Source organism: Hemiscyllium ocellatum, chromosome 11 (genome assembly GCF_020745735.1).
Source record: "Hemiscyllium ocellatum isolate sHemOce1 chromosome 11, sHemOce1.pat.X.cur, whole genome shotgun sequence".
NCBI lineage: Eukaryota > Metazoa > Chordata > Chondrichthyes > Orectolobiformes > Hemiscylliidae > Hemiscyllium > Hemiscyllium ocellatum.
Window position 1 is genome coordinate 51,932,054 of NC_083411.1, and position 25,631 is coordinate 51,957,684.

The 25,631-nt window shown below is 42.4% G+C and overlaps 1 protein-coding gene across 1 annotated transcript in view; it reads right to left on the reverse strand.

The window, feature by feature from the left end:
• Positions 1–25,631, reverse strand: part of LOC132819986 (sodium- and chloride-dependent neutral and basic amino acid transporter B(0+)-like) — a 90,003-nt gene that overhangs the window by 43,211 nt on the left and 21,161 nt on the right. The window contains exons 2-3 of the mRNA XM_060831919.1: positions 8,851–9,440; positions 3,375–3,483 (exon numbers count right to left, since the gene is read on the reverse strand). Of these exons, the coding sequence (XP_060687902.1) occupies positions 3,375–3,483; positions 8,851–9,440 (699 nt within the window). The remainder of the gene's footprint in view (positions 1–3,374; positions 3,484–8,850; positions 9,441–25,631) is intronic.

Below are 25,631 nucleotides of genomic sequence, written 5' to 3' on the forward strand. Positions count from 1 at the left end.
GTTGTGAAACTTGAAAGGGTTCACAAAAGATTTACAAGGATGTTGCCAGGTTTGGAGGATTTGGTCTATAGGGAGAGGCTGAACAGGCTGGGGCTGTTTTCCCTGGAGCATCAGAGGCTGAGGGGTGACCTTTTAGAGATTTACAAAATTATGAGGGGCATGGATAAGATAAATAGACAAAGTCTTTTCCCTGGGGTGTGGGAGTCCAGAATTAGAGGGCATAGGTTTAGGGTGAGAGGGGAAAGATATAAAAGAGACCTAAGGGGCAACTTTTTCACACAGAGGGTGGTACATGTATGGAATGAGCTACCAGAGGAAGTGATGGAGGCTGGTACAATATTTAAAAGGCATTTGGATGGGTGTATGAATAGGAAGTGTTTGGAGGTTCGGGCGCTTGCAAGTGGGACTAGATTGGATTAGGATATCTGGTTGGCATGGACGAGTTGGACCGCAGGTTCTGTTTCTATGCTGGACATCTCTATGACTCAATGACTCTCGGTGTTCCTGCTATAATGTGCGTTTTGTCATTGCGGTTTGGCTACAATGTGATTAATTAATTATGGGTGATGTTTGGATAATGCGAAGTTTCTCTTGAGCAGATTTTCTGTAGCAATCTACAACACAATTCTCTGTAACAATTTCAATAGCACGATTTTCTGTAGTGCGGAGTTCCAGAAGAACGCAACGGCTGCATTACAGCAAAACAACCTGTATCTAGATGCATCTGCTCCAAGCTCAGCGAGGTTACTCTCGTTTTTAAAATTATTTCACAAGATGTTAGCATCTTCACATTTGTTGCCCATTCTGGATTACCCTGATAATGAGTGACCTGTTGACCCAGGAGGACCTGTTAACTAACAAAAGATAGTTAACTGTTAATCGCAATGCTGTGCAGTCACACGTAGGCCAGACCTAGCAATCATGAGAAATATTTTTTGACAATGACTCTGGTGAAGCAGGTAGGTGTCTGCAATAAGTGATGGTTGTTTTATGGCATCATTCAATTCCAGATTCTATTAATCACATGGAAACCTCACAAACCATTGTGATGAAATATGGAGATGTGGGCACCATGGTGGTTCAGTGGTTAGCACTGTTGCCTCACTCACCAGGAACTCAGGTTTGATTCCAGCCTTGGCTGACTGTCTCTGAGGAGTTTGCACATTTTCCCCGTGTCTCTGCGAGTTTCCTCTGGGTGCTCTGGTTTCCTGCAACAATCCAAGCAAGCTAGATGAATTGGCCATGCTATAAATTCCCGTAGTGTTCAGGGATGTATAGGCTAGGTGCATGAGTCAGGGGTAAATATAGGATAAATGGGTAGGGGAATGGGTCTGGTTGGGTTACTCTTTGGAGATTCGATGTGGACTTGTTGGGCCAAAGGGCCTGTTTCCATACTGTATGGATGCTACGATTCTATGGCTCACAGCTTTTGGCAGTGTTGGGTACTTGTTTCCCTGATAATAGGAATAACCAGACAGGGAACTGCACAATGCCTTCGTGAATGCCTTTATTGCAGAAGTATGGCGTTAATGGTACATAGCAAGGTGATGCAAAGCACATCTGTCTGTGTTTTGCTCACATTCTTATACATTATTTCTTCATTCTATGCTCTCCCTTTACCCAATCCTCAGCCTCCACTTACTCTGAGTACTTCTAACCAATCACATCTTACATGTCCAATCACAAAATGTTTCTCTATGTCCTGTGATTATCTGCTAAGTTAAGCATGACCAAAATTTACTCATCAACACAACTTGTTCTGATTGTGATTGCCAGATGTTTCCTTTACAGGGTACTCGATATTTTGTTTGTCAACTGTACTGTTATAGTTAGCAACTGAGGGAATTTAAAATTCTCATAAAGTTATAGAGCACGGAAACAGACCCTTTGATCCAACTCATCCATGCTAACTATGTTCCCCAAACTAAACTAGTTCCACTTGCCTGCGTTTGGCCCTTTTGATTCCAATCACATTGTACATTATGAATCATTACCCATATGCAGCAGTCAGTATTCACTTCTTCTGATGTCGTAACTTGGGAGGGTTAAGGGCACGAGTAAAACAACATTTGATACATACATATAAAGCAAGAATAACAACAAGAAAGATGTTAATCTCCTGGAGGATAGATGTTTCAAGTGATCCTGACCAGTTATAGCCCAATTCTATATGGTACTTGAAAGGAGTTGTCTAAGTTTGTCGACCTCCTTGTGAATATGAGCAGCTGAATTTATGATCTCTTCAGAATTGGCCAGAATGTAGGTACAACACTCTTTTCCTACGTGGGCACAGGTCCGTCCTTTCTCAGATAGTAGCCAATCCAGGGCCATTTTGTAATTTTGTAATGTTCTTGTTCGAATAGCAACCATTTCTACATTACTCTTATCAAGGGCTTGGGAGGTGTCATGAACTACTTGTTCCAATATGGAATAGAGTAATTGAATCTCAGAAAAGGATTTATATGCAGCATATGGCCAATACCAAAGGTCAAAGAACTTGTCTATCTTAGAGTTGCAACGTTTATGGAGGATAAGGAATGAAAGGTAGAGTATGACACATAAAAGGGACTAAAAAAGCTAAATAAACAGAAACCAGATCATGACAGAGGTAACCACGTGTAAGCATTATGTCCGCAAACAAAAAAAAGTACCATTGCACAGGATAAACTGAGTTATATAGTTCGGGAGCCAGGTGTGGTCAAAAGTTTCTGCTGATGTAAGATAATAAAATTAAGTTTAGATGGAAGACAAGCATCAGATGTGCCATTAAAATATTAGGTACAATTACTCTGACCTGCAAACCAACCCTTCGGCTTAAATCAAGTGCGACAAATAGAACATAACGGTTTTCCCACCATTGATGTATTAGTGATGGTGATACGGACGGTATTAAATTGAGTTGATTACCAGCATTCAAATGCCGAAAAACTGTACCCTGTCAATTCCCACATACCTCTGGTGCCATTAATTTCCACCCAATATATCCCTTTCTCTGTGGAAGATGTGGCAGCCATGTGGGATTCGTTCTGGAGAGTGACCCATTCAGCCACTGCAGATACATTAAAAGGCATGGGTCTAAGGGGATACCGTCCTTTGAATGTATGGGAATATGAGAGCAAACCCAGCAGCTGGAGACATTCGTATGTCCAGGATAAACATAAGACATGCACAAAAAAGTATTCGCATACAACTTGTGCCTGACAGTGCATGTTCATGTGACCCAAGAGATCAAAACAATTACGAGTTCCAAAAATAAAAACTTTGTCACAATGGGGCAGGGGTGTTAGCCCTTTTGACATGTGATGCATGAATCCAAGCCTTCCTGCCCTGCATATTCATGGCTGAAGGTGATAGGAGAAGAACTTGATACCGACCTTCCCACTTGGCACCCAACGGTTCTTTGTGTATTTTCTTAACGTAGACCCACTTGCCGGGAATGATGTCGTGAACACCTTTAGGGGAATCTCCTCAAGCTGCTGACACCTGTTGGGAAGCAAAATGAACAGAATCGGTTAGATCCTGAAATACTTTAACAATGAATCACTCAATAGTTGACAATCTGCTGTTCTAAGATCAATTGTATCAGGTAAAGACATGAGTCTACCAGTTATCACCTCAGAAGGGCTCATACCTGTGGTTTAATTAGGGATAGCTCAAATGCTACATCATACCAGAGGCAGAGCTTGAGGCCAAGGCAATCCTTCCTGATGATAGTTAGCCGAGTGTTGGTTCAGAATCCGATTTGTGTGTTCCACCTGTCGCAGTGACTGAGGGTGATTAGGCCAATGCAATTCCCACTTAATACTCAGCAGTCTCTACACTTCCTGGCACAATGCATCTACAAATTGAGTCTCTTGGTCCAAATCTATACAACTTGGGAGTCCCCATCGGGGAATGTATTCCTTACAGAGGGCTGTAGTGGTATGATTGGACGTGGCTTGCCAAGTGGGAGATGCTTCCACCAGCTTGACAATTTGTTAAGAGTGACTCAAACCTCGAAATATCCTTGACATTTTGGTCGGGATATCTAAGAAGATGTTGGAAGAGCCCAGCAGGTGCCAGAGGTCTCAATTGTGCAATCACTGTGGTTGGTCCAGGATTATTTTTGCATGTTGCGCAACGATTTGCCACAAATAGCGTATGTTACTTGAATCCTGTTCCTCACTAACTCTTTTAGAGCCTTGCCATCATCTGTAATGGAAACAAATGTCCCCACCAATAAATTTTCTGTGCCAGAAATGTCATTAGTATTCGTGGTGTTCTTTTTATTTTTTCCCTTTCTTTTGTTTTTTTTAACCCCCACACTACCGCCTAACTGCGGTAGTGCTTATTTTTCCCCTGCACCCATGGTGTGTGTATGCAATTGTGAGACACAGTAAGAGACACAAGTTGCACAAATCTTTATTTAATTTCCACCACCAGGAAGAAAGGAAACACCCAAATGGCCTGTGACAAGCAGTGCCCTTCACATCAAAGGGCAATGCTGTGTGATCAAACAGTGAAGGGGAGGGCAGGGACTAAATCAAAATAGAGTTGGAGGGGGAAATGATGCACCCCACTCCCTGCGGCGCCCACCTCTCCCTGAACAACTCCAGGGTGTTGGTGGACACCGCGTGCTCCTTCTTCAAGGACACCCGGGCCCTAACGTAACCGCGGAAGAAGGGCAGGCAGTCGGCCCTAACGACCCCCTCCACGCCCGTTGCCTGGACCTGTTTATGGCCAGTTTGGCCAGGCCCAGGAGCAGACCCACGAGGAGGTCTTCAGACCTGCCCTCCCTCCTCCGCACCGGGTGTCCGAAGATCAGGAGCGTGGGACTGAAGTGCAACCAAAAGCAGAGGAGGAGGTTTTTCAGAAAATCAAAAAGGGAGTTCAAACGCCCACACCCAATATACACATGGTCCACGGACTCCACAGCGCCACAGAACAAACAGTTGGGCTGGGAGTCCATGAACCACCGCAAACTGTGGTTGCAGGGGACTGCTGCATGCAGCACCCTCCACCCCAGATCCCCGAGAGAAAGGGGGAGGACTCCCGCGTAGAGGGCCCTCCACTGGGGATCCCCACCGTCCGGTGGCAAATGGGCACGCCAGGGCATGTCCGGACGGTGGATGAGGAGAAGAGGTGGACGGTGTGCAGCAGCAGTCGATACAAGGCCCGCCTTTTCACCCCCTGAAAAGAAACAAAATTAAAATTCCGGAGGTGGCTCAGGTTGTGGGGCACAGGCTCCCGCGGGAAGTACGGGACCTTGGGGCCAATGCGAAATTCCGTCCGGGCTGGGGTGAGCGCGGACGGGATCCCACTGCACACCTGAGCATCCTCCAACTGGTGCACTATGTCGGGCCGCATAAGGCGTCGGATGCCCATTGTTGAGACAGATCGTCCGTTTTCGAGAGAGACTCTGACAGTTTAATGCGTACACAGTACAGTGAGTGCTAGCTCACTGGACCGTTCTGACTTACGTCTATCCGTTCTCACATCAGAGACATCCTTATTTGCAGCATTCGTCTCACCTGCATCCGTTTGAGCTACGTGCATTTAGCACGGCTCCAATGTCCTGCCTCACCCGGCCTCTTCACCAGCAACTGTCGCAGTTGTCCCAAGCAGCCTCCACGTGAGCACTACCTGCTACACTACCTAACCTTAAGTCCACACCACGTACGGACATCGCTGCCCTGCCGCTATTGCGGCAACGTCCAGCAGGCACCCAGCACGTGACCCTGGTCACCCTCGTCGCCACGGAGACAGCCACTGAACGCGAGCACGGAGGTTCCTGAGCAACTGCTCCCTGACGACAGCCGCTACTCCTGCTGGTGGGTAGGCGCGGCGCGATTCGACCATGTTCCAGACAGTGATCAGGTCCTGGTAAAAGACAGGCAGCACCTTGAGGGCGACCTCCAAACCGTCACGGTCGACGAACAGGAGCTGCGTGTCGTAGTTGAGGTTACGCACCTGGCGGAAAAAATAAGTCGCCAGGGCGCACCACCTAGGAGGAGGCTCGACGTAAAGGTATCGCTGCAAGGTCTGAAGGAGGAAGGTTGCGACCTGGGTGCGGACGCACACCAGACTGACTGCCCTCCTCAATAGGGAGACTCAGAACCTGCGCAGCGACCCAGTGCATCTTTTTGTCCCAGAAGAAGTTGACCAACGTTCTCTGGATGTCAGCGACAAAGCCAGGAGGAGGGACCAAAGTGACCAGCTGGTACCACAGCATGGCGGCCACCAGCTGGTTTATGACTAGCACTCGGCTCCTGTAAGATAGCACTCAGAGCAGTCCTGTCCAGCGGAGCCGAGACTTTGGCCTCCAGCTCCTAGTATTCGTGGTGTTACCGGTTTATTGGTCTCTCTGCCTTCAAACACCATTAATCACACACACCTACTTCAATCCATGCCCACTTTTCTTCCCATGAACACTGTCCCTTCATTGTCTTTAAATCTTGTCACTTGCGACTAAAGTCTGCAATTTAGTTATTACTGTCTCTTGTCAGCCATTACCTTCAGAGGCTGCCTTTCTAGCAGCTTCAAAAACAGTGAGAATTCCATGGGATTTTCTTTATTATGGACTTTACAGTTTAAAATGCAGACTTCTTGTGGTAATTGTACGGCATTTCGGAGATTATGAGCTTCACCCCCAATTCTAATTGGGGTTCCTGCAGCTAAGAGCACTTTGCTGTGCTGAAGTGCTCGCTGACAGACCTCCTTGGGCTATGACTTCATGCAGGCTAGTAACAGCCCAGCTGGCGTTCTGAGTACCATTCTCAACAAACAAAGATATGTCTATGAAGATAACTCAATCTGGATTCTGCAAGGGTTCCTTAGCCACCCGAGCTGCTGCAGAATTTCCGCACAATCATGTTCGCCTTTGACCTAATCAGTCTCTTCCCTCCTCCTCCTCCCCACCCTCCCAACTCTCCCCCCAACCCCCCACCCCCCACCAATTGGTTCTGCGGGGTTGGGAGCAAAATTGGACTGAACTGGCGGCAACAAGGTGGAGGTTGGGAGCTTCCAAGAGGGTGGGAGGCCTGATTCATAGACAACATGGCAAGGACTGTGTGAGGGCACTTCACAATCAGTTTCTGATTCAATACAGGATGCTGTGGCTATTAGCACCTTGGAGGTACCTTTCGTAGCTCTCAAACGGCTACCCCATCCCAGCGCCACTGGGTCCAACCGAGCATAACACAATAGTAGCTAATGGGCCAATGTCTGTCACTGTTTTCCTGGGGCAGTACAGCTTTCATATAACTGTCCTTTTCATGGATATGAAGAGTGAAAAGGTCTCCTGTTATTTGGGATACCCAAAGCTGAGGCTGAGCACACAGCAGATTTTAATCTTTGGAAGGCAGAATGCTACTTTGGGGTCAGTCTGCTTGGATTCACTCTTTTCTTTCAGGAGATCATTCAGTGGCGGAGCTAGATGTGCGCAACTACCAATCCAGTTTCACTTGAAATTACAATGACCTAGAAAAGATCTGAATTCCCGAATAGTAGTGGGTTATTTGGCTGTTCAAGTAACGGCTGTCCAGTCCTGCCTTATTTCATGTTTTCCTGCTGAAATGTTTTGTCCCAGGTATTCTACCTCTTCTTGGGCGAGTTGCACCTTCTTCAGGTTTGCCTTAAAGAGTACAAACGATCAAGGAGAATGCTTCAAACTGCCCTATGCTGTTCCTTAGTCTGGAATGCTATTTGAATATCACCCATATACTGAATCATTGTGGATGTTATCAGAGGCAATTCCCACAAATGATCTTGCAAGGCCATGTGGAATATAGTAGGGCTACTGTGAAAGCTCTGCAGTAGATGCATCCAGATATACTGTCGTTGTTGGCTGGGAAAAGCAAACCATGGTTGTCCCTCACAGGCCAAAGGAACGGACCCAAATCCATTGGCCATGTCTATCACTGAAAAATATTTGTATTTGGGTGAAAGAGAATTAAAAATGGCACAGGGATCTGCAACCAAGGGTGCTTTTTGGTCAATGCATTGGGTCACTTTCCGGTAATCTACTGTCAGATGTGAAGTTCAGTCTGTCTTTTTAACCAGATGAACTATGGACTTCTACTGGTATACCTTGTTGCTCTAATCATTTGATTACAGGTAAAACATCAGCAATGGAGACAAAACTAATGGAGTATTGTTTAGTACATGATGGGAGAACTCCAGTAAAAGTGGGTCATCTTTAACAGGTCGCAGTCATTTTTGTCCTTTGCCCAAATGGATGATTCTGCCATTCTTCCTGTTTGAGATGTCGTATTGACCAAATAACATTAGATTAGATTACTTACAGAGTGGAAATAGGCCCTTCGGCCCAACAAATCCACAACGACCCGCCGAAGCGCAACCCACCCATACAATTACGTCTTACATAACACTACGGGCAATTTAGCATAGCCAATTCACCTGACCTGCACATCTTTGGACTGTGGGAGGAAACCGGAGCATCCGGAGAAAACCCACGCAGACACGGGGAGAACGTGCAAACTCCACACAGTCGCCTGAGGCGGGAATTGAACCCGGGTCTCTGGCGCTGTGAGGCAGCAGTGCTAACCACTGTGCCACCATGCCGCCCACTAACATGGCCATTCTCAAAGTGTAACAGCAAATGTATTGAGTTAATACATCTATCGCTAATAGGGCCTGTGGTATGGGTCTAACCCATACAGATGTAAAAATCTCGTTGGCTTCAATCTGATTGGCAGAGGCTTAGTTTTCTCAAGTCTTAGTTCTTTCCCCCCTCCTCCTACAGCAGTTCTTCGCTATCCCTCCAAAGGTAAATTATGTCCATCAATTAAGGGTAAACATGTTAGTTCTGCACTAATGTCAAAAAAGGCAGTCAACTTTCCTATCACCCACCCCATCAAAATATAGCAGCTATCCAAATGGTTCTCGATGGCCGTGAAAATAATGGGCTCAAAGATGGTGATGGTTTGCTCTAGTTTTTTATTAATGAGTTCTTTTACCTGAAGTTCAGTACAGCGCTGGAGCTGTTCCAATAACATAAGATGCTCGTTCAAGGACAACCTCTCCCATCCAGACTCTTTCTTATCCAGTTTGGGGCCTGTTTTGTCAGTATTTCCCTTTTCTAAGTTGCACCTTTTAGCCAAATCACCCTCTTTTCCACAACTGTCACACTTCCCTGGGTTTTTCTCAGTGTTAGGAGCCTCTATGGTCTGCATGGCTCTGAGCTTCAATTCTATATTTGCCCCCAGACGATTAGCTTCCTCTATTACTTCACCACAAGTGGGTGAGCTTTTATCCAAATCATGACATTGTACTTTTAACATCTTAGCTAGTTCAAACTGTAAGGCTGCTCCGAAAGCAGCCTTTACTCGGACCAAATTTCGTCCTCTTTCCTCTGGATTGTTATTAGGAGCTAGACCAGGAAGCTTGATCCAGACATCAACAAATCTTTCTGCAAAGTTTTTAACATCTTCACTTCCATTCTGTTGGCATGCAGGATTTTTACTCCAATCAGTTTTAGATGGTCCAAATTTTGCAGCCAATTGTGGATTGCCTGCCAACTGTGATTTAAAGTCTGTCCTTCCTGTCCCATGTGGTTGTTAACCCTGCAGTACAATGTTTGTCCTGCATTGTTCCCCATTGTGGCAAACAAGATTAGAACTCCATCCATAGACTGTCAGGTAGATATTTTCTTGAGTTTTTCTAACCCTTTCCATGTTTTCATACCTCCCCTCTTCAGGTGTGGCAATTCTTTGGGCCTACTTTCAACTAGTTTGTCTCATGGATTAAAATTGGATAAATTTATATCTTATCCCAAACCTCTCCCTCAATCTTTACTTTTCTTCCCTTCTGTCGTTTCCTCCATACAGGCCTCAGAACAACAGGGGGTGCCTCTTATCTTCTGAACTGATGGATGTGTCAGAACTTCCCTCAGGGCAGTGGGCACCACTGATAGTACGAATCTTATCTGGGCCATCACCTGGAGGGGCTGGTTGAGGTTTTGGATACAATGGGGCAATCACGTAGGGAGGAGGTGATGTGTGTGACGTAGTTTTAATTGTTCTAATTCCTTTTGAGTTTGTGACAATTCTTTCTCTGTGGTTTTAATTCCTCTCAAACAGGTTTTATTTCCTCTCTTAGACTATGAATTTCTCTATCATAATTCAATTTTTCAATTATTTCTTGTCTCTATCTGAGTTGTTGTGTTACACAGAGTGACCAGCAATTTTTTTTTCTTATTTTTATATGGGTAGTCTTTCCCCAGACCCATTTAATATCATCCAGGGACCACTGCCCATGGAGGGTCCATACTTTAGACAAATTTTAGTCAGAGTCGTAGGATGGTTAAGTTGTTGTTCAATATGTTCCCTTAATTTCTACAAGACTTCATCCACAACAATGTGCTTGACCACCTTTAACTTTGGTAGGTAGTTCAAATTTAGACATTATCCCTGGATTTCAGGTTAGATTTGAACCAAAATAGACTCTCTAGAGTCATAGACAATGGCTCTCCTTTTTCTGTCCTATGTCTCAGATCGAAACTGTCTAGTAGTTTCAGATCGCGTCAGACAGGGAAAATCTCAGACCACCACTTCCCCGCTTTGGATGTTTATTACATGAAGAGTCCTTACCTCTCGGTGACGATTAGATTGAAATGATTTTCAAAACCTCTTCCCCTTTATCCTTTTGCGATCCTGCTGACTACGCCTAGTTGTTGGGTACTCATGTCCCCGATAGTAGGAATAACCAGGCAGGGATCTACACGATGTTTTCTTGAAATCTTTATTGCAGAAGCATGGTGTTAATGGTACATAGCAAGGTGATGCAAAGCAGATCTATCTGTATTTGCCTCACATTCTTATACTTTATTTTCCATTCTATGCTCTCTTGTTTACCCAATCCTTAGTGTCCACTTATCATCCCATTTACTTCTAACCAATCACATTTTACATGTCCAACCACAAGACGTTTCTCGTTATTCTGTAGTTATCTGTTAAGCTAGGCATGACCAAAACTTGCTCATCAACATCACTTGCTCCTACTGTAATTGCCAGATGTTTCCTTTAAGGATAATTCACTTGCAACCAGTTTCATGCCTGCGGCTAATGTTTGAATTCCGATTGTCTCAACACAATAATGTCTTTCCTTTACCCTTCTCAGACTTACCCACATGAACTCTGTTGTATCCCACACAGGGGCTCCCCATTTTCAGAATGTTGGACTTACAAATGCGAGTAATTATGAACATGATCCTGTACTGATTTTCAAGTTTGAAGACCTGACATTTCTTACACTTATGAATGGCTGCTTCCCATTGTCCTGAATTGTGCTAATGACATGTAAACAAATTGACCTGGGAGCTGCCTGTATATTCCTCTCTTACCATGTCTGTGCTTTTTGATATGCCATTAATTATCGCAATTGATCCCTTGACACCACTAGATAGTTTGACACCCTTTGCATAAATATGGCCCCAGTGCAGTTCAGACTATCCCAATGGTACAGCTGCACCTTTCCCTAGTGCAAATGGCGCACAGATCAGAGTGCATTTCTCCCACACCAGGCTTTCAGCAGTATACTTGTCTTCCTCATTGGATTTGGCCTATGCTAATTTACAGGCGAGTTAGGTAATCATCCAAAGGTTATAATCTTCAAATTCTGTAATTTGCTGTTACCTACACAGACCATTACCACTGGACCCTCCCCCTATCTTTGAAAATAGTTTTTCAACTCTGAGTAGATATCGAAACCCTGGTACAATGGCAGGCAAAATAGCCACCTAATACTGAAGATTTGTGCTCCAGAATTTGCCGCTCCCCTAGCCAAGCTGTTCCAGTACAGTTACACTGGCATCTACCCAACAATGTGGAAAATTGTCTGGAAATAAAATGCAGGACAAACCCAGACAGTCCAGTTATTGCCCCATCAGTCTCCTCTTGTTCATCAGTATAGTGATGGAAGGTGTCATCAACAGTATTATTAAACAGCACCTGCTCAGCAATAGCCTGCTCAGTGACGCCCAGTTTGGATTCCACCAGGGCCACTCAGCTCCTGACCTCATTACAGCCTTGGTTTAAACATTGAAAAAAAAACTGAATTCCAGAGGTGAGGGAGAGTGACAGGCCTTGACATCAAAATTGTAGCTAACTGAGTGTGGCATCAAGGATCAGAAACAAAACTGGAATCAATGGGAATCCAGGGGCAAATTCTTAGGTGGTTAGAGTCAAACCTGACACATAGGAAGGTGGTCATGGTTGTTGGAGGTCAGTCATCTCAGCTCCAGGACACTTATGCAGGAGTTCCTCAGGGTAGTGCCCTAGGCCCAACCATCTTCAGCTGCTTCATCAATGACCATCCCTCCATCATAAGGTCAGAGGTGGGGATGTTCGATGATAATTGCACAATGTTGAGCACCATTTGCGACTCCTCAGATACTGAAGCAGTCCATGTTTAAATTAAGAAGATCTTGACAATATCTAGGTTTGGGCTGACAAGTGGCAAGTAACATTGACCACCTCCACTAAAAGTCAATCTAAATACCACCCCTTGACAGTCAATGGTGTTACCATTACCAAATCCCCCACTGTCATCATCCTGGGGGTTATCATTGACCAGAAACTTAACTGAACTTACCATATAAAAAACATTGGCTACAAGAGCAGGTCAGAGACAAGGGATACTGCAGCGAGTAACCCTGACTTCCAAAGACTGTCCAATATCTACAAGGCACAAGTCAGGAATGTGATGGAATACTCCCCACTTGCCTGGATGAGTGCAGCTCCAACAACACTCAAGAAGCTTGACACCTTCCAGGATAAAGCAGCCCACTGATTGGTATTACATTCACAACCATCCACTCTCTGCACCAACGATGCTCAGGAGCAGCAGTTTTTACGATCTACAAGAACTATTGCAGAAATTCATTGAAGATCCTTAGACAGCACCTTTCAAACCCACTATCAGTTTCATCTCAAAGAACAAGGGCAACACCACCACCTTCAAGATCTCCTCCAAGCCATTTACTCTCCATTTTGGAAATATATTGCCATTCCTTCACTGTCACTGGATCAAAATCCTGGAATTCCTCCCTAAAGGCATTGTGGGTCAACCCACAGCAGGTGGACTGCAGCAGTTCAAGAAGGCAGCTCACCACCACCTTCTCAAGAACAACTTGGGATGGGCTATAAATGTTGGCCCAGCTAGCGACACCCACATATCCCACAAATGAATAAAAAGAAGTGAGATAACGAGAGTTCAGAGTTCCTGTTAGAGTAAAAAGTAAGGCTGGTAGGATTAGAGAACAATAGATGAATAAAGATATTGAGGTTCTAGTCAAGAAAAAAAGAATCATATGTCTGATAGAGACAACTTGGTTTAAATAAACTTCTTGAGCAATATAAAGAGGGTAGGGGCATTCTTAAGATGGAGATCAGGAAAGCAAAGAGCAGAAATGAGATAGCTTTGGCAAATAAGGTTAAGGATAATCCAAAGAGATTCCACAGGTTTATTGGGAGAACTAGGAAGGGTCATGAAAAAGCTTTAGTGGGTAAGGTTAAGGATAATCCTAAAGCGTTCTACACTTATGTGAGGAACAAGAGGATGGCCAAATTGAGGGTCAGGCCGATCAGGGATAGTGAAGGGAACTTGAAGGGTCCTTAATGAATACTTTGCTTCAGTAGTCACTACTGGGAGGGAACTTGATGTTTCAGAGGACAGCATGAAACAGATTGATATGCTAGAATAGGTTGATGTTAGGAAGGAAGATGTGCAGAAAATTTTGAAAAAACATAAGGATAGATAAATCCCCTGGTCCAGACAGGATAATTCTTAGGTTACTACAGTAAGTGAGGGAAGAGATTGCTGCACCTTTGCTGATGATTTGCCACTGGAATTGTAGCAGGTGATTAGAGGGTGGAAAATACTTGTTTGAGAAAGGGAAAAAGGATAATCCTTGGAATTATGTCAGTGGTGGGCAAATGCTGGAGAGAGGATTTATGATTATTTGATTGATTGATTGATTGTAGTTTGATTAGAGACAGTCAGCATGGCTTTGTGAGGGGCAGGTCATGCCTCACAAACTTATTGAATTCTTTGAGGATGTGATAAAACACATTGATGAAGGTAGAGCAGTGGATGTGGTATACATGAATTTTAGCAAGGTGTTTGATAATGTTCCACACAGTAGGCTCATTCAGAAAGTAAGGTGGCATGAGATACAGGGAAATCTGGCTGTCTGGATATAAATTGGCTGGCCCATAGAAGACAGAGGGTGGTGATAGATGGTAAGTATTTAGCCTGGAGCTTGGTGACCAATGGTGTTCTGCAGGATCTGTTCTAGGGCTCCTGCTCTTTGTGGTTTTTATAAATGACTTGGATGATATGAAAAGTTGGTAGAGTTGTGGATTGTGTGGAGGGTTGTTGTAGGTTGCATTGGAACATTGATAAATGCAGAACTGGCTGATGGAGTTCAACCTGGAAAAGTGAAGTGACTCACTTTGGTGTACCATGCTTCTTTTTCCTAGGGATGAATTTCTGTTGTGTTTCCAGAAACTCCTGCCATCGCTGTTCCACTGTCTTTCCTGCTAGGCTCCTCTCCCAGTCGATTCTACCCAGCTCCTCCCTCAAACCTCTGTAGCTGCCTTTATTGGGCTATAACTTCAACAGATGAACCAACATGTAGCAATAACTTCAACAGATGAACCAACATCTAGCTGAAGAAATTCCTCCTCATCTTAATTTTCAAAGGTCATCCCTTCACTACGAGGAAGCATCTTCTCTACATTCACTCTATCCAGGTTTTCAGTATACCGTAAGTTTCAATGAAGTACCCCTCATCTTTCTAAGCTTCATCGATACTGACCCAGAGTCCTCTACCACTCCTCATATGTCAAGCCCTTTGTCCCCAGGATCATTCTTGTGAACCACTCATGTGAAATAACCCATTAATGTGTGGATCTTTAGTTTGACCATATCAATAACCAATCAAAATTTAAGTGGCATTAGTAGCTGATGCACAGATTTGCCAGTCAATAAAATGAGACCACCGTGGAGATTTCTCACTAAAAGAGGCTGTCAAGTTTGAAATCTTTTGAAGACAGAAACTGCTGAGCTGTTTCTCTGTCTGTGACAGTGCGCTGCACTCCCAGAACTGTACCTGAGAGCCAAGTTAAATATATTGTTGGATATAATTTCAGTCATCTCAAAAAAAAAGACCTTAGATATGTACAAGATCCATAGCAAGTATGACACCCTACTGCCCTCTACTACCTCGAGGTAATTAGGGATGGACAATGAATACTGGTCTGGCCAGTGATGTATCCCTTGAATAAATATGCAAACAAAAATCTCATTTCAATCTGAACTGCCCTGCTATAAAGAGCACTGCAGAATGGGAGCTTGTACATGTCCAATTGGGATCTCTGATGAGAACAGGAGGGATACCAATAGCAACAGCACAAGGACAAACAGCAGCAACCCTCTCGACAGGCACATCCCTCTCCATCACACAGACATGGTGGAGACAGAGACCTAGTTCCAAGGGGGATATATGCCTGGCAAAAGGTATGTAAGTAGGATTGGCTTCCTCAATTGACAGATAAATAGTGCCTTGCACAGTCAGACCTCTGTGCCATGTCTTTGCTGATATCTGCAGTCTCCTGGAAGAAAACCTCTTTCTAATGGAGTCAAGGTGGGTATGTATTATCAGTGTTGTCTAAGGTTAGTACAGCCCTGAACAGCTTCCGTCCAGACTCCTGCAGGATTTCCAGTCAGCTGACCAAAAGTACATCTCTCAATGTGTGCTATACTATAACTGTCAAAGATGTTACTTTGATTCTGATGAGGCAACTGAAATTCTATGGATTATTGTCGTGTACGTACATGACCTTCTGCCATTTGGAGAAGTCTGATTGGGATTCCAATGTAGAATTCAATTCCTTTAGAGGCCCCTCCAGGTAAGCCCTGGATCAGGAGTATGGTCAGAATCACATAAGTAATGTCGCAGTGAAATAAACCACCTGAGCACAGAATAAATTATTAGATATTCCATATTCCCCATTTAAAGTATTCAACTTAACAGAATATTAAAGCAATAGGATTTTAATCGATGCAGAGAATGAAACAGAATAGAATTAGAGGAATAATAATCAGCTGGAGTACATATTTGAAACTGAGATAGGTACTGTAACTGAAATTAAATCATACATTATTTTTCTAAGATATGATATATACTCATGAAAAGTTATATGTCAAAGGTAAGATTTTAATTCAAAGATAGGGAGTTTGCTGTCACAAGAGAGAGATTTGGAGAGATTGTAATCCATTCTGACCTATAAACAAGCTATTGTACTTACTATGTCGCAGACTGTTCCATCAACCCAACCACCAACAGTAATGCAGGGATAATAGCTAAGGGGAACACATAGTTGCTTGTCAGCATGTGTATAGATTCCTATATCTAGCTATCATACAGAAGCTTTATCTCATCACTATGTATGCAGTGTGCTGTATATTGCATCCAGTAAGTTTACATCACAGCATTACGGTTTCATATTCGAAGTGGGTATAGTACAAAAAATTTGTACTTTTGGGTTAAAAAACAGTTCAACACATGCATGAGGGAAACAAAATTCCCCAGAGTCCCTGTAGCAGTAACTGAAATCCTTAAAATGAGGGAGACATTGCAGGAATACTGCTGTTCTTTTCCTAGAAAAGATCCACAGATCTCCCTCAGGCCTGAAGTGCCAATTAAGTTTTATGAATCTCCCACTCTTCAATGAGACACTGTTAACATTACCTGGGAGATAAACCAGCCACTTCACAAATAATTTATAAGCTCTAATTTTATTGTTATAGAAATCTGTATTTTGATATTGTTTTAATTCTACTCAGCACTAATCATTTACCTTTCCTGAAGATTTGATTCCTTTTGATAACACCGCCCCAATTATTAGCCAGGCCAGAAACAGACAGAGGGCTAAATACCAGACGATCTCCCCAGTCTCACATTGAACTTGTACGGCGTAAAAACCACTTTACTGAACAAAATAACAATAGAAAACAGTTTGTCTAAGGTCAAATGTCTTTGCACAGAGACACCTTATAAGTTAACAGGTTTTTCTAGGTATTTTTCAATTATCCTGGTAAAAGTGTTATTACATATCTTTGGAGCAGATGGGAAATGAACTCAGACCTGCTGGCTCAGTTGAAGGGACATTACCACCACATCACAAGGGATCTTCAAGATTTTGTTCACACTGTGAACGCTGATGAAATTCCTCAGATTCTAATTTAATTCAAAAACAAACATTCATCATAAGAAATGATTCATTGACTGCTTTACCATGCACAGGAACCCCTTCATTGACTTCCTGACTATAGATATGAATACAGGAACAGAGGAAGGCTATTTAACCCTTGAGCTGTCCTACCATTAAATGAGCTTGTGACTGATCTGGGACCTGACCTCCACCACCTCAGCTTCGCCCTCACTCCTTAATGAAATAGATCAAAGTCTGAGATGAATAAGGAAATCTAGCAACTCAGAGACACATGCTAAAGGCAAAACTGACCGACCCCAGCAACCTCTACATCTGGACAATGTTCCTTTAATCAACTGGAGAAAAATAGCAACTAACATGCTTACAGTGCACGGGCAGGATACATCCTCATGACTGATAACTTCACTAAACTAATAACTGTTTGATGAATTGGTAATATGATGAGTGTAAGCATTACTTAAATAATTCCTACTATTGTCAGTTTATTTGGCATATCAAAGTAGATAGTATCTGACAATGGATCGCAGATCTTTGTCAAACCAACCTAAGGCATGTGTGTCAAAGGAGGAGTGACTCATATCCCCCTATCAGCTTACTATCCGAGGTTCAGAAAAGATTTACAAGGATGTTGCCATGGTTGAAATTTTGAGCTGTAGAGAGAGGTTGAATAGGCTGCGGTTGTTTTCCCTTGAGCATCAGAGGCTGAGATTTATAAAATCATGAGGGCATGGATAGGATAAATAGACAAGGTATTTTCCCTGGGAGGGAGGCGTCCAGAACTGGAAGGCATAGGTTTAGAGTGAGGGGAAAGATATAAAAGAGTCCAAAGAGGCAACTTTTTCATGCAAGAGTCATACATGTATGGAATGAGCTGCCAAAGGAAGTGGTGGAGGCTAGTACAATTGCAACATTTAAAAGGCATCGGATGGGTATATGAATAGGAAAGTTATGGAAGGATATGGGTCCAGTGCTGGCAAGTGGGACGAGATGGGTTGGGATATCTGGTCAGCATGGACAAGTTGAACTGAAAGTCGTTTCAGTGCTGTACATCTCTATGACTCTATTAATGTTGTTAATACTGTTTCAATATATTTTTTATAATTATTAAAAAGGACAACAGGTACCTGTATAAACAGTTTCATTTGTCTGTTTGCGACCTCTTATCTTGGAAAAAAAGGTTATGTCAGGTTATATCTCAACATCAATGTGTGATATACCATTTCGAAAAATGGTCATGATGCCAGCAATATATCATGGCATGTGGACATAGTGGTACAAAGTTCTCAGTCTCCATCTTACTGACCTCTAGCCTCTTGCAGCATGACATGCTGAGAAACATACTACAGTACATTTGATTATTGAGCTTGAGTCCAAACGCACAATTGTCAGTGACTGTATGTACACTAGTAAATATGAGGAGCTATAACAAGTCTATTGAATTCTTTAGTACTGCATAACCCACATTTCATCTTTATGTTATAGGCGTGAATAAAAGTGTCACAGTGTGATAGTTGCAAATCACCAGCATTTCATGCCATATCAAGTCAAGGCCAGAAAGAGAGAATACCAAGGAACTAATAATAAAGGGAACTTAAGCTAATTAATATCAGCAGTGAAAAAGTATTGAAAAAACTAAGTGATGAAAAGCCAATAGATCCCCAGGACCTAAAGGGGTACATCCTCATCTGGAAAGAGGTATCTACAGAGATAATGGACCAATGAGTGAATATGTTTCAGAATCCCTATGGTTTAGAATGGTCTCATGAAATTAGCAAATGTACCATTACTTCCAAGAAAAAAACAGTGGAAAGTGAAAATAGGAACTGAACTGACCAGGCAGCTGACATCAATTGATGGAAAAATGTTTTCATGTTATTATCAAGAGAAACCTAACAACCCATTACAAACATATTATACGATACATATTTACTAAATGAAAATCATATTCAATTAATTTGTTAGATGCTTTTCTTGGTTACAAATAATGAAGAATTTGGATTTTCAAAGGTATTCAGTTATGTCGGAGAAAAGATTAGTGTACAAATAAAATGGTCATGGAGTTAAGGGGGCACATCAGCATGGATGGAGAATAGACAGCATGATTTCAAAGGCAGATCATACTTGACTAACTTAATTGATAATTTTTAATGAAATAATGGATAATGCTGATGATGGGAAATCAATGTATGTTGTATATATCGATTTTAAAAATACATTTGACACATTAAAAAAAACTGGTTAATAAAACTGATGCTTCTGTATAGGAGGACCTGTGTCCAACTGTTTTTAAAATGGCTTAAATGTAGAATACAATGAATTATAGGAATTGGTTAATTGTCATAGTGAAGGATAATATACAGTGGTGTATCCCAAGGATCAATACTGGATCCATGATTTGATTTGCATTACTCTAAATAGCCTGACTCCAGAATGCAGAATAGTACTTCAAGATCTTGCGGAAGAAACCAGACTTCAAGAATTGATGAGCAGTGACAATGATAGAAATTGCCTCCAACTTTAGACCATCAGACCATAAGACATAGAAGTGGAAGCAAGGCCATTTGGCCCATCGAGTCCACTCCGCCATTTAATCATACTGATGAGCATTTCAACACCACTTACCCGCACACTCCTCGGAGGCCTTAATTCCTTGCGAAATCAAAAATTTATCAATCTCTGCCTTGAAGACATTTAACGTCCCAGCCTCCACTGTGCTCTGTGGCAATGAATTCCACAGGCCCACCACTCTCTGGCTGAAGACATGTCTCCTCATTTCCGTTCTGAATTGAACCCCTCTAATTCTAAAGTTGTGCCCACGGGTCCTAGTCTCCCCACCTAATGGAAACAACTTCCCAGAGTCCACCCTTTTAAAGCCATGCCATTATCTTGCAATTTCTATTAGATCTCCCCTCAACCTTCTAAACTCTAAACAATCCCAGGATCCTCAGTGTTCATCGTATGTTAGGCCACCATTCCTGGGATCATCCAGGTGAATCTCCGCTGGACCGCTCCAGTGCAGTGAGTCCTTCCTGAGGTGTGGGCCCAAATTGGACACACTACTCTAAATGGGGCCTAGCTAAAGTTTTATAAAGTCCAGAAGCACATCGCTGCTTTTTACATTCCAGCCCTCTTGAGATAAATGACAACATTACATTTGCTTTCTTATAATCACAGATTCAACCTGCAAATTAACCTTTAGAGAATCCTGGACTAGCACTTCCCAGATCCCTTTATAGGGCGGGAATTTTCCTTACCATTTAGAAAATAGTCCATGCCTGTATTCTTTTTCCAAAGTGCAAGACCTCACATTTGCTCACTTTGAATTTCATCAGCCAGTTCCTGGACCACTCTCCTAAACTGTCAAATCTTTCTGCAGCCTCCCCACCTCCTCAGTACTACCTCCCTGTCCACATAACTTCCTAAGATCGTCAAGCTTCACCAGATTGCCACCAGTCCCTTCATTCAGATCATTAACATAAAGTGAACAGCTGTGGCCCCTACACCAAACCCTGCGGGACACTACTGGTCACTGGCTGCCATTCCGAAAAAGAACCTTTTATCCCAATTCTCTGCTTCTGTCAGACAGCCAATCCTCAATCCATGCCAGTAGCTCACCTCAAACACCATGGGCGCTCATCTTACTCAGCAGCCTCTCATGAGGCACCTTATCAAAGGCCTTTTGGGTAGTCTAGATAGATTATTTTTACTGGGTTTCCTGGTCTAACTTAATTGTTACGTCTTCAAAGTATTGAAGGTTGTCAGGCACAACCACTCCCCTTACAAAATCCATGCTGACTTGTTCTAATCTGACCTGCACTTCCAAGAATTTAGATGTCTCATCTTAAACAATGGATTCTAGAATTTACCAACAACTTAGGTTAGGCTAATCGGCTTATAATTTTCCATCTTATGTCTTGATTCTTTCTTGAAGAAGGGGATAACAACAGCGATTTTCCAATCATCTGGGACTTTCACTGACACTAATGATCTTTGAAAGATCACAACCAACACCTCCGCTATTTCCTCTGAACTCTAGGATGTAGCCTATCGAGGCCAAGAGATTTAAAGAATTTTTACATCTTTTAGCTTCTCTAGCATTTTCTCTTTGTAATGGCTACCATACTCCAACTCTGTCCCTGACTCTCCTTAATTGTTGGGATATTACTCGTGTCTTCCACTGTGAAGATTGACGCAAAGTACTTATTAAGTTCTTCAGCTATTTCCTTATCTCCCAGCACTAGCCTTCCTACATCAATTTGGAGCAGCCTAATGTCTACTTTTGCCTCTCGTTTGTTTCTTATGTATTGAAAGAAACTTTTTACTACCATTTCTATATTACTGGCGAGTCTACCTTCATTTGATCTTCTCCTTTCTTATTTCTCTTTTTGTTATTCTTTGTTTGTTTTGTACTCTCCCAATCTTCTGATTTCTGAGCGCTCCTGGCCACTTTATGACTCTCTCTTTTCTTTGACACATTTCCTGACTTCCTTTGTCAGCTATGGCTGTCTAATCACTCCCCCACCCCCTCACCCGATAATCTTTATTTTCCTTGGGATGAACCTCTGTACTGTGTCCTAAATTACATCCAGAAACTCCTGCCATTGTTGCTCTCTGTCTTCCCCACTAGCTCTGCTTCCAGTCAATTTTCTTCAGTTCTTCTCTCATGTGCCTGTGATTATCTTTAATTAACTGTAACAACATTACATCCGATTTGCCTTCTCTCTTCAAACTGCAGACTGAAATCTACCATATTCTGTTCGCTGCCTCCTACGTGTTCCCTTACTATGCCTCATTACATAGCACTAAGTCCAGAATAGCCTGCTCCCTTGTGGGCTCCATCATAAGCTGTTCCAAAAAGCCATTCTCTAAGCATTCCATGAATTCCCTTTCTATGGATCCACCGGCAACATTATTCACCCAGTCCACCTACATATTGAAGTCCCCCTTGCCTTTCTGACATGTCCTGTCTATTTCCCAGTCCATCTTACGCTACTGGTCTTGACCACTGTTAAGAGGTCTGCACATAACTCCCATCATGTTTTTTTGACCTTTGAGGTTCCTCAACTCCACCCACACAGACTCCAAATCATCTGCCTGAAGTCATTCAGTGCCATAGATTTAATTTCATTCTTAACTAACAAGGCAACCTGCCCCCTCCACCCACCTCCCTGTCTTTTCGATAAGCTGTAAATCCTTGGATGTTTAACTGCCAGTCCTGAAACCCTATAATCACGTCTCTGTGATGCTACATCATAATTATTCACAATGATTTGTGCCATTAATTCATCTACTTTGTTACGAATACTACGAGCATTCAGATGAAGCACTTTAATGATAATTTTTCTTATCCTCATGATTTCTAGTAATAAATCCTAAGTTATCCTTCGTTTTTGCTTCATTCCTCATCTGCCTTGAACTCAAGGCAGCTTTTACATGGATGAGTTCCAAATGCACAGATTTCATGTGTGATTTCATACTGAATGGCCCAAAAAGACCTGTCATTTCAGTTTGTGGAAGTGACCAAAAAAGAAACCCTGTTCAGCATCTGGAAGGGGCTGCTCTCCAATCATGTGTTGTTTCTCCCCACATTTGCTACTGATAGGGTGACTAGTGCAGAAATGTGGGAGAAACAGCCTGTGATTGCAGGAGCAGTAAGCAGATGTGAGTAGGGGGAACATAATCCTGAGCAGCACAACAGTAATGATGTGAGAGGCTGTGGGGGAGATGTTTCCTCTGGGGGAAGAGACTGCCAATGAGAGAGCAATGAGGAGACACTGATGGGAACAAGGCTGCCATGAGGAGATGTTGCTGTGGGGCAAGCGCTGCCAAGAAGACAGTGGTTTCTGTTGGTAGAGACTACAAGGGGAAATGGCGTTCCTAGGAAGAAAGGCTACAATGTAGAGGCCAGGAAGAAAAGAAGGTGTAAAGGGAAAAGGCTGTGAAGGGAACAGAAACAGCTTTAAACTTGTCAATTAAAAATTTACTGTTGGTCAAGAAATGTCAAGCCTCTGAGACAATGAATTCCTTGCAAATAAATGTGACATCTTTAGCTTAAGGCTGTGTAAAATTCAAGACTGTACAGGAAAAAAAGCAGTGGATATTATTCTAATGCACACTATTATTTGGATAATTGAATACTGAATAGATTTATTTCAATTAAAACATTTGTTTTTTGTGTTAACATCTCTCAAATTATTTGCATACCATGAACACCTGAGATGCAAGGACTGTGTTAAAGTTAAACTTGCAATTTTTTTGTATGAACTGAGATCCCAAACAATGATAAACAGCTGCATTTTAATCGTGTTTTTCATGACTTTAAGATTTTTCAAAAGTGTAGTCAGTGAAGAAACACTAGGGAAGTCTAATTAGATATTATAGTGGAAGAAAATAATCAAATAAGCAAACAATTAATTTAGGAGAGTCTATGGCAAAGGTGCATAACCTGAAAATTAGAGACAGACCTTCAGGAGTGAAAAGGAAAACATTTACATAAGAGCTGGAAGAAGTTTAGAACTCAAATATGCAAGTAAGAATTGATGCTTGATTAAAAGCAATGTTGGATAAATTGTTAAATTAAAATCTATCGAGTCTAAGATATAGTAAAAGGATAATAACTGCCCGGTTAAAATCCTCCAACTTCAAGCATATCAATGAAAATGTGTTAGTTGTGACTTCACCAGTGTGGACTAGGGTAGGGTAATGATTTTCTGTGCTGCAGTGTTCGTCAGTTATTTTTGAAAGAAGCTTTAGTTTCTAACTTCTGCCTATTGCCTTATACTGATTAAAATACTGCTGTGCTGACAATATTAATGCTTATCGTGGGTGCGCTGATTATATGTTTAATGGAGGATGATAATTGAGGATTCTTCAAATATTCTGCTTTTGAGTTAGGTCTCAGTTCCATACTTGTCAACACGTGTACAGAAGATAATGTTACTGCCCTGACTGCATCACCTAATGAAAGTGTGAGTGAGAATGGAAAAGGAACCCCTGAAAAATCAAAAAAAAACCATCAAAATGGAGCATTCAAAATCTAAAGAAGCTTTTGAAAGAAAGATATTGACCTCTGTGACATGTTTATTCAGGCCAAATGGACAGGTAGATGGCAAATGGGATTTCATCCAAAGACAACTGAAGTGATGCTTTTTTTGGCAGAAGTGATGAGTAGAGGTAATACAGATTTAATGGCATTGTTCGAAAGAGCTTACGTGATTAAAGTTGTTGCAGTTGTTTCGCATTGATCATTGAAGGCAGCAAGATATTGGAATGTAAATGTGAAGAAATGATTAATACAGACAGGAAGCAGACAGCAATGTTTTTAAATTGGCAGGCTGCCAAATAAAAAACAGAACAGTCAAGAAATGTGTCAGTGTAGTTCAATTCCCTGAGGGGTGTGCAGCATTGAGGTATTCATGCCACTCCCTAGTTCATCAGACCATAGCCATGTATTCCTTATATCCACCTGAGCCATCCTGGGCCATCACAGCATCCTCAATTCCAGCTACCTCCTCAAATAATAGCTCATTCTTTCATCTCTCACCTCTGAGACATTACCCTTTGGTAAAGTCAGGTTGTGGAAGACATGCAAACAACTATGATGCCGGACACATTGTTTATAGTCTACAGCACGGTACTTCATCGTTGAAGTATCTTCCTCAGGAGCCCTATTGTGATGGTTTTGTGCCTTTAAGAGAGATGTATTATCTGCTGTTTCTCTTGCAGAGAGGTGTTGCCACAGAGACCAGACTGTCTGCTGCAGGCAGACAGTTGGTAAATAGTTTGGCAATATCCCTCAGTGGTTTTTTCATGAGACAAAAGAGGCATAAATGGGTGAAGGTTCATACAGACCCAGGAAAGGTTAGCTATTTCTTTTTAGTTCATGAACGGTTTCTTCTGCTGCTGAGCTAACAGCTTGACTTCTCTGCTGTTAGAGTCTTAGGTGAAACTTCCTCTTTGAAATAATAGGAGGTAGACTATTCCTTCAGTATTTTGTCTGTTGGACAGGAGAGAGGCGCACATGACAACTTTAACTGTTTTACTAAATTGCCTTGTCAAGTGTGTGTTTATGGGATGCTCCTGATATTGGGAACAGTTGATAATGTTTTTACTTAAGTACGAATCTCCTGTTAAGTATTCAAAACAGTTAAAGTTATGCCATTTATTTTTGGTATTTTAATTGCATCCATAGGAGATGTTTGTTTTGATTAATGCCGAGTAGTCGACTAATCAAATCAAATCTGGAAGACAGCACCTACACGACCGAGGAAATAAATATTAAAGGTAGGGTCGAGGCTATCTCCTTTACTATATCTAGAAGGGTCAGGTCTCGTCCATAATACTGGGTCTGCTTTAGAATGACCCCTGTGGAAGCACGCACAGTGCAGTACAACA